Raw genomic sequence first — 12,104 nt, 5'->3', positions numbered from 1 at the left:
GGTCATTGAAACGATACCAGGCTAAAAATCATTCAGATTATCTCTCTGTTCCTGTGTTGGGTCTTTACTGACTTTGTTTTAAATCTTATCAACAGATCACTATTTATTCATTGAATGGGAAATTATTTAACTGAACTGGTGAAACTGAATTATTTATGGAAAACCACACTCAGCCCCGCCTTAATAAAACATTTGTTTGGAAACTGTTGTCTGCCTCTACTTTGTGTAGTTTGACTCAGAGCTCTCTATACTCATTGGCATTCACATAGGGTGGTGTAGGAGGCACCCTGTTACAGACGAAGCAAACACACAGAGCTATTGCCTAATCCCCCCAACAGGTTGTTCCTCATTCTTTATCTCCTTGTCTGCAGTTCTATTCAGTGTTTTAACCAGGGTGTAATAAAGAGGAACATCTCTCAGGATGAGGACAGGCATAGTGACCTTAATTAAATTATGATCAGACCATGCTATAATTTAGTCACTGATCTGCAGGGAATGTGTTGTGCAGGCTTGGCAGTACTATTCTTCTGTTTCTCAAGATGCCTAGCTCCTCCCCCAAGGTGGTCCGTCCTCTACATAAGAAGAGCTCCATAGGCAGGCTGTTGTGTATGAGCACAAGCGGTCTCTCTTTTTAGCCCAGGGTAAGGTGTAAAAGCTCCGATCGAGGATGTCTCTTATGGAAGGTCTTCTTCTCCAGGCTCCCAGCACGGTGACACTGCTGGGGGCTGTGCTGTTTCTGCTCGTCCTCTACCTCCTCTCCTCTGGTTCCAGCTCTGAGGAACATGGGAAGAAGCCTCCAGGACCCAGGCCGCTGCCTCTGCTTGGTAACTTGCTCCAGCTGGATCTCAATAGGCCCTACCAGACTCTCTTTGAGGTGAGATATTAATAAGTCAAAAGCTTGCTTGCTTGAACTATTCAATTTCAAGTACCTCCTTTCAAGATATTGACTCACAGTACCCAGCTAGCACATTTGGTTTATTGAAGTTGTGGGAAAGTATGTTTTTTGTTTCATATTATTTGTGGGAATGAAGCCMTATGTTTCCTGACCGGTAAAAATAATGTTTGTTTAACCCTTGTGTAGTCTTAACATTCTGTATACTCCCCTTGTCCTAAGGGTAAAAAAGGACCTGCCTTCACTAAACCCCTAAAATAAAGCAGCTCAATTGAATTTTAAACCCCAAATTTATTTTGCATGAAGAAACAAGCTGTCATTCGTCATAAACTTTGTGAATATCTGGGTTCTTCCTCTTCACAATGCAGAAAGACTGACCAGTGGACACCACTCGTGTTTAATACAACACACCTGTCATCATTGTTTTCTTTACTAAAGTAGAGCTTTATTATTATTATTATTGCTAAAGGTACTGCATAGGTGTAAACATATTTTGTTTTGCAAGAGATAGCACTTGTAAAGTCGAAGAAAGTAGCAGAAATGTGCAGAAAGTAGTTTTGAATGTATTTTATTGAATGTAAACAATAACAGTCTTGAACGTTTTTGGAAACATAGTGATATWTTCTTATATTCTGTACAATGAGGAATTACACTACAAAATACTAGTCTTCTCCCATCTTATATACTGTACAATGAGGAATTACACTACAAATATAGTGCTTCTCCCATCTTATATTCTGTACAATGAGGAATTACACTACAAAATACTAGTCTTCTCCCATCTTATATACTGTACAATGAGGAATTACACTACAAAATACTAGTCTCTCCCATCTATATTCTGTACAATGAGGAATTACACTACAAAATACTAGTATTCTCCCATCTTATATTCTGTACAATGAGAGAATTACACTACAAAATACTAGTCTTCACCATCTTATATTCTGTACAATGAGGAATTACACTACAAAATACTAGTCTTCTCCCATCTTATATTCTGTACAATGAGGAATTACACTACAAAATACTAGTCTTCTCCCATCTTATATTCTGTACAATGAGGAATTACACTCAAAATACTAGTCTTCTCCCATCTTATATTCTGTACAATGAGGAATTACACTACAAAATACTAGTCTTCTCCCATCTTATATTCTGTACAATGAGAGATTACACTACAAAATACTAGTCTTCTCCATCTTATATTCTGTACAATGAGGAATTACACTACAAAATACTAGTCTTCTCCCATCTTATATTCTGTACAATGAGAATTACACTACAAAATTACTAGTCTTCTCCCATCTTATATTCTGTACAATGAGGAATTACAACTACAAAATACTAGTCTTCTCCCATCTTATATTCTGTACAATGAGGAATTACACTACAAAATACTAGTTTCTCCATCTTATATTCTGTACAATGAGGAATTACACTACAAAATACTAGTCTTCTCCCATCTTATATTCTGTTACAATGAGGAATTACACTACAAATACTAGTCTTCTCCCATCTTATATTCTGTACAATGACGAATTACACTACAAAATACTAGTCTTCTCCCATCTTATATTCTGTACAATGAGGAATAATCAACTACAAATACTAGTCTACTCCCATCTTATATTCCTGTACAATGAGGAATTCCAACTACAAAATACTAGTCTACTCCCATCTTATATTTCTGTACAATGACGAAATTACACTACAAAATACTAGTCTTCTCCCATCTTATATTCTGTACAATGAGGAATTACACTACAAAATACTAGTCTTCTCCCATTTTTTACACCATTGCCCCCACCCACAAGGTGTATAAACAACAACAGTAATAAATAATAAAATAATATAATAGGTACAAAACAAAAACATGAGGAACGTAAATCAATCAACTATAACTGCTCCAGGAACACCCACCTCTTGTTCTGCTTATCAGGCATCCAGGTAGGGTTGATCTTGTTCCATATCACTAAGGCATTGTATGAGAACACATCAATAATGTTATGGAAGATGACCAGGGGCCAGCGGGCAGTCATCCTCCTGCAGCTGTAAGTTCCAATCACCTTGTCCAGTTTGTCCACACCTCCTTTGTTGTGGTTGTAGTCCAGGATGATTTATTTATTTATTTTACCTTTATTTAACTAGGCAAGTCAGTTAAGAACAAATTCTTATTTCCACATTCTTGTTCCTCTTTGGGAGGTAAGAAACTAGAGTGGTGGTGGGGGTGAAGGCAAACTTTGATGAGAAGGCCTCTCACTCCCTTGTTGTGAGGAGTGCAGGGGGGAGCTCAGGCTTGTTCTTTCTAACTGTGCCAACCATGGTGATCTTCCTCTTCAGGAGCTGCTGGCTGAGTTCAATCAGTAGCACATAATCTACATTTCTCATTGTGTGTGTCTTTGTGGTTTTTGTGGTGTGTAAATGATTTGATAACTGCCGGGTCAGTAATTACCCTAAGACAATCTTTGTACCCTGGTGGTATACAGCTTTCATGGATATATTAACAAAGGCAATGTTAAAAATTTTCTAATGTTGGGGTCACTTTAGGAAAAGTAATCACATTTAAAGTTGAATGAAATATCATTCAGGCAGTTTACTCTGTTGTTAAACATAGTGGCGGGTCATTTTTTAGCCTTAAGACAACACAGGGTTAAAAGTTCTGACATTTTGCGGAAAATGTTGGATATTTTTTGTTTTTTTAATAACTTCCGTATAAATTTCGCTGAATGTTTCAATAAGACTTTTAATAACACTGCTTTTAATAACACTGCTTTTAATAACACTGCTTTTAATAACACTGCTTTTAATAACACTGCTTTTAATAACACTGCTTTTAATAACACTGCTTTTAATAACACTGCTTGCTTATTTTGTGTTTGCTTTTTTGAACTGTTTGAGCACAGACAGGACACATGGAATTTAATTTCACAAGGCATTAATAATTAAACACATTTATTTTTTATTGTGACAGCATCAGTGAGATTCAAACCTTTAACCCTCTGTTCTCTATCAATGGAATTAGTCCACAGCATCACCAGGATCACTAGCATGCCTTGTTTTTTAAAATCATACAAATCTGTTAATTGTAGCGTCTTCAAACAAACCCCATTTCAAAGGAAACGAGCACTCATTAAGATCAGGTGTGGCCAATTAGTGGGCGCAGCCATCACACCCAAACACACTTAACAAGATAGAAGATAGAGAGACTTTTGTTGATGCTGAGAATGAAATGTATGTTTTTAAAAAACATTCTTAGAATTTTCTCTGAATGTTATTAAAGTTTTCTTGTGGTTTTTATGGAAAGTTTTCTAAACGTTCTTAGAACATTTTGAGAACATGACTTTAAATAAAACCTGTACGAATCATTATGATGAAGTACTGAAATTCCCACAGAAGAATGTTGTTTCTCAACGCTCTTGGAACAATTTAAGAACATGATTTTAAATAGATATCTATGGGAAATGTTATGCTGAGGGACTGAAATTCCCACGAAGAACGTTATTCCTTAATGTTCTCTAAACTATTTGAGAACATTCCTAGAACACTACCAACATGTAATTCATTTCTTAAATGGGCTTAGAGTGTTCCAAAGCCAAGCAACTATACAGCACCATTGCCAGAAATATGTGGAAGGTTGTTTTAAAAATAACCATATGATAACCACGCTCTCACCAAGCTCTATGGTTCTCAGAACATTATGCGCTAGCTGGGTATTTACATGATCAGTCATTCATTTCTGGAAGGTAACGCAATAAACTTGTTTGTCAAACACTGACCTCAGAGGTTCATAGGCTCACATTTTACGAGGCATTTTAATTTGAATGGAAAGGATCTTATCTGTCTAAACCTGGTCTTTTGGCTTATTTTATGTTCTACAGCTGTCCAAGAAATATGGCTCGGTGTTCACAGTTCACATTGGACCCCAAAAAGTGGTCGTTCTCGCAGGATACAAGACAGTCAAGCAAGCACTGGTCAACCATGCAGAGGAGTTTGGGGACAGGGGCATCAATCATTTGTTTGGTGAATTAAACAAAGGACACGGTAATGTCAGATAACTTAACTGATTCTCAGGCCTACTACTTTGCAAACCTTGACAATGGACAGTTAAGCAGGCATGCTTGGTGCCATACTGTGAAAACCAACAACAATATACAGTACCAGTCATTCAACGTTTTTTCTTAATTTTTTTACTATGTTCTACATGGTAGAATAATAGTGAAGACATCAAAACTATGAAATAACACACATGGAATCATGTAGTAACCAAAAAAGTGTTAAAAAAAAAATATATATATTATATATAAGAGATTCTTCAAAGTAGCCACCCTTTTCCTTGATGACAGCTTTGCATACTCTTTGCATTCTCTCAACCAGCTTCACCTGGAATGCTTTTCCAACAGTCTTGAAGGAGTTCCCACATATGCTGAGCACTTGTTGGCTGCTTTTCCTTCACTCTTCGGTCCAACTCATCCCAAACCATCTCAATTGAGTTGAGGTCGGGTGATTGTGGAGGCCATCTGATACGGCACTCCATCACTCTCCTTCTTGGTCAAATAGCCCTTACACAGCCTGGAAGTGTGTTTTGTCATTGTCCTGTTGAAAAACAAATGATMATCCCACTAAGCTTAAACCAGATGKSATGGCGTATYGCTGCAGAATGCTGTGGTAGCCATGCTGGTTAAGTGTGCCTTGAATTGTAAATAAATCACTGACAGTGTCACCAGCAAAGCACCCCCACACCATCACACCTCCTCCTCCATGCTTCACGTGGGAACCACACATGCGGAAAATCATCCATTCACCTACTCTGCGTCTCACAAAGACACGGAGGTTGGAACCAAGCATCTCAAATTTGGACTCATCAGACCAAAGAAACGATTTCTACTGGTCTAATGTCCATTGCTCATGTTTCTTGGCCCAAGCAAGTTTCTTATTATTATTGGTGTCCTTTAGCAGTTGTTTCTTTGCAGCAATTCGACCATGAAGGGCTGATTTAGGCAGTCTCCTCTGAATAGTTGATGTAGAGATGTGTCTGTTACATAAACTCTGTGAAGCATTTATTTGGTCTGCAATTTCTGAGGCTGGTACCTCTGCAGCAGAGGTAACTCTAGGTCTTCCTTTCCTGTGGCAGTCTTTATGAGAGCCAGTTTCATCATAGCACTTGATGGTTTTTGCGACTGCACTTGAATACATTTTTCGTATTGACTGACCATGTCTTAAAGTAATAATGGTCTGTCGTTTTTCCTTGCTTATTTGAGCTGTTCTTGCCATAATATGGACTTGGTCTTTTACCAAATAGGGCTATCTTCTGTATACCACCCATACCTTGTCACAACACAACTGATTGGCTCAAACTCATTAAGAAGGAAAGAAATTCCACAAATTTACTTTTAACAAGGCACACTTGTTAATTGAATTGCATTCCAGGTGACTACCTCATGAAGCTGGTTGAGAGAAGGCCAAGAGTGTGCAAAGCTGTCAGCAAGGCAAAGGGTGGCTACTTTGAAGAATCTCAAATATAAAATGTATTTTGATTTGTTTAATGCTTTTTTGGATCCTACATGATTCCATATGTATTATTTCACAGTTTTGAAGTCTTCACTATTATTCTACAATGTAGAAAATAGTACAAATAAAGAAAAACCCTTGAATGAGTAGGTGTGTCCAAACTTTTGACTGGTAGTGTACATGATGCTCTTCTGTGTTCAACCAACTCTAACAACTCCAAATATCTTCCAAATAGTTTATTCTCTCCTGACTTCATAAAAATATGAAGAACAAAACACATTTTGTTTGAAACCTCCTACTTCCATTAATCTGTGCTTCTTAAAATTGATTTGTATTCCTTTAAGAATGTCACTCAACTACTGCATCAGAACAGCATTGTTCTACTGTACTTTTTAATAGGTATTGTATTTGCCAATGGAGATTCATGGAAAGAGATGAGACGCTTTGCCCTGACAAACCTTAGGGACTTTGGCATGGGCAAGAAAGCGAGCGAGGAGAAGATCATTGAGGAAGTTCGCTACTTGATTGAAGTGTTTGAAGAACACAATGGTAAAGTTCTTATATCAATAACATCAATCAAAATAAGTCTTAATCTTTTCTCAGTTTTTCGAATTTCGGTTCTGTTTTTTTGCTCTTTGTCAMAGGTAAAGCATTTGACACAACTCAGGCAATGAATTACGCTGTCTCCAACATCATCTGCAGCATTGTGTACGGCAGCAGGTTTGATTACTCTGATCCACGGTTCCGACGCTCGGTGGATCAGGCCAATGAGTCCATCCGACTCGGAGGATCTATTTCAATACAGGTACGATACCGTGCTTATCATGTTTACTTTGAGAACAATGACAGACTGGTCACACTAGATTAAATTAGTCCAAGTATAATATATACAGACAAAATAGAAGGTAATTTTTGCTTTGCTTTTTATTCAAAGTTGTACAACATGTTCCCATGGTTGGGCCCATTGCTGAAGAACAAGACACTTATCATGAAAAATATTGCTGACAACAAGGAGGAGATGAAGGAGCTGGTGAGGGGGCTGAAGGAGACTCTCAACCCGCAGATGTGTAGAGGCTTCGTGGACTCGTTCCTTGTCCGAAAGCAGACCCTGGAGGTATAAAGAGTTATTACAGTTATAAGCATGTCATTTCTTGGAGTGAATAACTAGGGGCTCCAGGGGGAGATGATTTAGAAATAACTGCTCTTGTTTACTGAAACATGTTTGTTTATGTATTAAAAGGAATCAGGCAACATGAACTCTCATTACCACATTGAGAATCTCATACAGACTGTGGCCAACCTGTTTGCTGCTGGTACCGACACCACCGGGACAACCATGCGCTGGGGTCTGATGCTCATGGCCAAGTACCCCGATATACAGGGTAAGGGTTGATACTCATACACTCACCTGACAAACACTTCTCATACAGTGCATTTGGAAAGTATTTAGACCACTTCACTTTTTCCACATTTTGTTACGTTACAGCCTTTTTATAAAATGTATTCAATTGTTTTTATTTCTCATCAATCTACACACAATACCCCATAATCACAAAGCAAAAACAGGTTTTTAGAAATTTTTGCAAAAAACTGAAATAATACAGACAATGCTCTGTACTTTGTTGAAGCACCTTTGGCAGCGGATACAGCCTTGAGTCTTCTTGGGTATGACGCTACAAGTTTGGCACACCTGTATTTGGGGAGTTTCTCCCATTCTTCTCTGCAGATCCTCTCAAGCTCTGTCAGGTTGGATGGGGAGCGTCGCTCCACAGCTATTTTCAGGTTTCTCCAGAGATGTTCTATCGGGCTCAAATGCGGGCTCTTGCTGGGCCAATCAAGGAGTTTCAGAGACTTGTCACGAAGCCACATCTGCATTGTCTTGGCTGTCTGCTTAGGGCCCGTTGTACTGTTGGAAGGTGAACCTTCGCCCCCAGTCTGAGGTCCTGAGCACTCTGGAGCAGGTTTTCATCAAGGATCTCTCTGTACTTTGCTCCATTAATCTTTTCCTTGATCCTGACTAATTTCCCTGCCGCTCAAAAACATCCCCACGTCATGGTGCTGCCACCACCATGCTTCACTGTAGGGATGGTATTGGCCAGGTGATGAGAGGTGCCTGTTTTCCTCCAGACGTGACACTTCACATTCAGGCCAAAGAGTTATTGGTTTCATCAGACCAGAGAATCTTGTTTCTCATGGTCTGAGAGTCCTTTAGGTGCTTTTTGGCAAACTCCAAGCAGGCTGTCATGTGCCTTTTACTGAGGAGTGGCTTCCGTCTGGCCACTCTACCATAAAGGCCGAATTGGTGGAGTGTTGCAGAGATGGTTGTCCTTCTGGAACGTTCTCCCATCTCCACAGAGGTACTCTGGAGCTCTGTCAGAGTGACCATCAGTTCTTGGTCACCTCCCTGAACAAGGCCCTGCTCCCCCGATTGCTCAGTTTGGCCAGGCGGCCTGCTCTGGGAATAATCTTGGTGGTTCCAAACTTCTTCCATTTAAGAATGATGGAGGCCACTGTGTTCTTGGGGACCTTCAATGCTGCAGCCATTTTTTGGTACCCTTCCCCAGATCTGTGCCTCAACACAATCCTGTCTCTATGTACAATTCCTTCGACCTCATGGCTTGATATTTGCTCTGACATGCACTGTCAACTGTGGAACTTTATTTACACAGGTGTGTGCCTTTCCAAATCATGTCCAATTAATTGAATTTGCCACAGGTGGACTCCAATCAAGTTGTAAAAACATTTCAAGGATGAAAACAGGATGCACCTGAGCTCAATTGCGAGTGTCATAGTAAAGGGTCTGATTACTTATGTAAATAAAGTATTTCTGTTTTTTATTTTTAATACATTTACAAAAAAATCTATAAACCTGTTTTCACTTTGTCATTATGGGGTATTGTGTGTAGATTGAGGACATTCAGGAAATGTTTTTACTTAATCCATTTTAGAATAAGACTGTAATGTAACAAAATGTGGAAAAAGTTAAGGGGTCTGAATACTTTCCGAATGCACTGTATATCCACAACTCAATCTCTTATAGCTCACTTATATAATGTGTGCAAACTCCTCTATCTGTATTCTGTCTCTAAATGTTGTCTGTCACTAGCAGCATCATATTAAAATTCTGAGTATCTGAATATGTACTTGGCAAATAAAGGTGATTCTGATTTGAAGGACCTTTGTACAGACAGTGTATGATTGCGGTTATGTAARACAATTACGGTTTTACTCGCTGTAAACATTGGCAAATTTCCCACCTGAACCACAGGTCTTTGAATTGAATCCAAGTTAATTAGATACAGGCTGAAGATCATTCAGATTTTACAGTAACTTTATCCCTTCCTCTTCCTTTTTTTCCAGACCGGGTCCAAGAGGAGATAAGTAGAGTCATAGGAAGTCGTCAGGCCTTGGTTGAGGACAGGAAGAACCTGCCCTACACGGATGCAGTGATCCATGAGACCCAAAGACTGGCCAACATTGTACCCATGTCCATCCCTCACACCACCAGCCAAGACATCACCTTCCAGGGATACTTCATCAAAAAGGGGACTGCTGTGTTACCTCTGCTGACGTCTGTCCTGCAGGATGAGAGCGAATGGAAGAGCCCTCACACCTTTAACCCCGCCCACTTTCTGGATGAGGAAGGTCGATTCGTCAAGAATGATGCCTTCATGCCCTTCTCTGCAGGTGAGTCCCATTGTTTGTTTCCTTGTTAACACTATCATTCAGCAATGAACTAAATCTGTTATCATTCTATGGTGCTCAATTAACTAAATCTGATATCATTCTATGGTGCTCAATTAACTAAATCTGTTATCCTCATTGCTTTAGCTCAAAGAGAGTTGAGGGGATGGAAATGACGTTGAAGCAATGTGGAATAGACATTGAATTGACGTCTGTGCCCAGTGGGAATATTGATATTTGTCAATTATAGGAACCTTTATTTACACATCTATTGTCCTCATGCTGTCTTCCTCATCTTCCTCTTCCAGGTCGTAGGGTGTGTCTAGGAGAGAGTCTGGCCAGGATGGAGCTCTCCTTTTCTATTGTCCTCATGCTGTCTTCCTCATCTTCCTCTTCCAGGTCGTAGGGTGTGTCTGGGGGAGGGAGGGCTTCCTTTTCTATTGTCCTCATGCTGTCTTCCTCATCTTCCTCTTCCAGGTCGTAGGGTGTGTCTGGGGGAGGGTCTGGCCAGGATGGAGCTCTTCCTTTTCTTCACCTCCCTCCTGCAGCGCTTTTGTTTCTCTCCTCCTCCCGGGATAACAGAGGAGGATCTGGACCTCACACCATCCCTGGGGTTCACCCTCAGTCCTTCATCTCACCAGTTGTGTGCTGTGAGCAGGGTCTGAGATGAAAGTCTGGGTCCAATGTATATTACACACTAAACTCTCAACTTTAGACAAACACACTGCAGGAATATGCTGGAAAACTATTTTGTCACTGCCCATGGACATGAATGACATGAATATATACCTGGCTACAGGGATCTGAGGTTTAAAGTTGATTGGACCTAAATGAACTGAAGCAGCTTTGTAAACCATTCAGAGGGGTTTTGCAGTTCTAGATGCTGACACCTTTATGTCTGAGGGGCAATTGTTTAAAACCATCAATGTTGATCTAGAGACATACACTCAAACAACCTTTTAGGGATACCCTAGGTGGGGTCCTCAGTAAAATGTCAATGTCCGCAGGAAGTGTACGTTATGATTGAGAGACCAAACTTGGACTTTAGGATCCTATTCTTAGACTGCAAGTGCCCTTATCCCCACTGAGGTCCATAGAGGTCATATCCTTACCCACCACTCCCAGGATAATATTATTGGTTTGTAATTCAAGAATTCAAGAATACAGTCCTAAGAAAGGTCACATTTSTAATCTGAAAATCCCCAAAATATGGTCTAAAATATGGCCTATAAAAAAATATGGCCTATAAGAAGTGTAAACTGTAAACTAGTGCCCTCTATACTGCTAGTTGTACTGTCAATACTTGGCACTTWTTTACAGTACAACTGTATGACCTTTTTCCACAGGTCCTTCTGACCAAAGAAACTCAGACATTTCAACAACAAAAAATACCAATCATGGGGAAATTATGCAAATGTTTAATATTCTTTAACTTTTTAGTGCTGTCATTCATTTATTGAATGACAAATACTAAGTGCTAGTTAAGGAAAGGTAGACACATTGGCACTTTTTGAAAGCTTTTCTAAAGATATGAAAATAGATAGCTATGCAGATGTATATGCAGATGATTGTTTATGTATCAGTAATGTCACTTGTCACTTCAATCAGGAACGTGCTGGGCTGGAGTGGGTGAAACAGTGTCAATCACATCCAAACATGGGAAACCAGGTGTTTGGTGTCGTTCCAGTTGTCCCATTCCGGTCATCACTATGAGCCATCCCAAACTCATCATTCTCACCTGAGATATATGTTAACCAGTTAAATCCATTGCTGATGTTGTATATTTAGCTGGAGGAAAAGAAATGCAATTCAACTATCAAATAAATAAATACATGAAAATCTTCTTTATTTCAAATGTTATGCACCCTTAGAAAAAAGGGTGCCAAAAGGGTTCTTCGGCTGTCCCCATAGGAGAACCCTTTCCGATTTCAGGTAGATCCCTTGTGGAAAGAGTTTTACATGGAACCCAAAATGGGGGTTCTACCTGGAACCAAAAAGGGTTCTTCAAAGGGAAGAC

General features: G+C 39.6%; 1 protein-coding gene across 1 annotated transcript; it reads left to right on the top strand.

The window, feature by feature from the left end:
* Window positions 1-355: 355 nt before the first annotated feature.
* LOC111966850 (cytochrome P450 2K1) lies at window positions 356-11,477 on the top strand. The gene is made up of 8 exons (XM_023991808.3): window positions 356-874; window positions 4,774-4,936; window positions 6,803-6,952; window positions 7,048-7,208; window positions 7,338-7,517; window positions 7,644-7,785; window positions 9,764-10,090; window positions 10,565-11,477. Exons 1-8 carry the CDS (start codon window positions 668-670, stop codon window positions 10,750-10,752), a joined length of 1,518 nt encoding a protein of 505 aa, XP_023847576.1. The 5' UTR covers window positions 356-667; the 3' UTR covers window positions 10,753-11,477.
* The last annotated feature ends 627 nt before the right edge of the window (window positions 11,478-12,104 follow it).

This window comes from Salvelinus sp. IW2-2015, linkage group LG7, assembly GCF_002910315.2.
Source record: "Salvelinus sp. IW2-2015 linkage group LG7, ASM291031v2, whole genome shotgun sequence".
In the NCBI taxonomy this organism is placed as follows: domain Eukaryota; kingdom Metazoa; phylum Chordata; class Actinopteri; order Salmoniformes; family Salmonidae; genus Salvelinus; species Salvelinus sp. IW2-2015.
The sequence above is the reverse complement of the archived record's forward strand: the minus strand, read 5'-3'. Positions and strand labels throughout refer to the sequence as shown.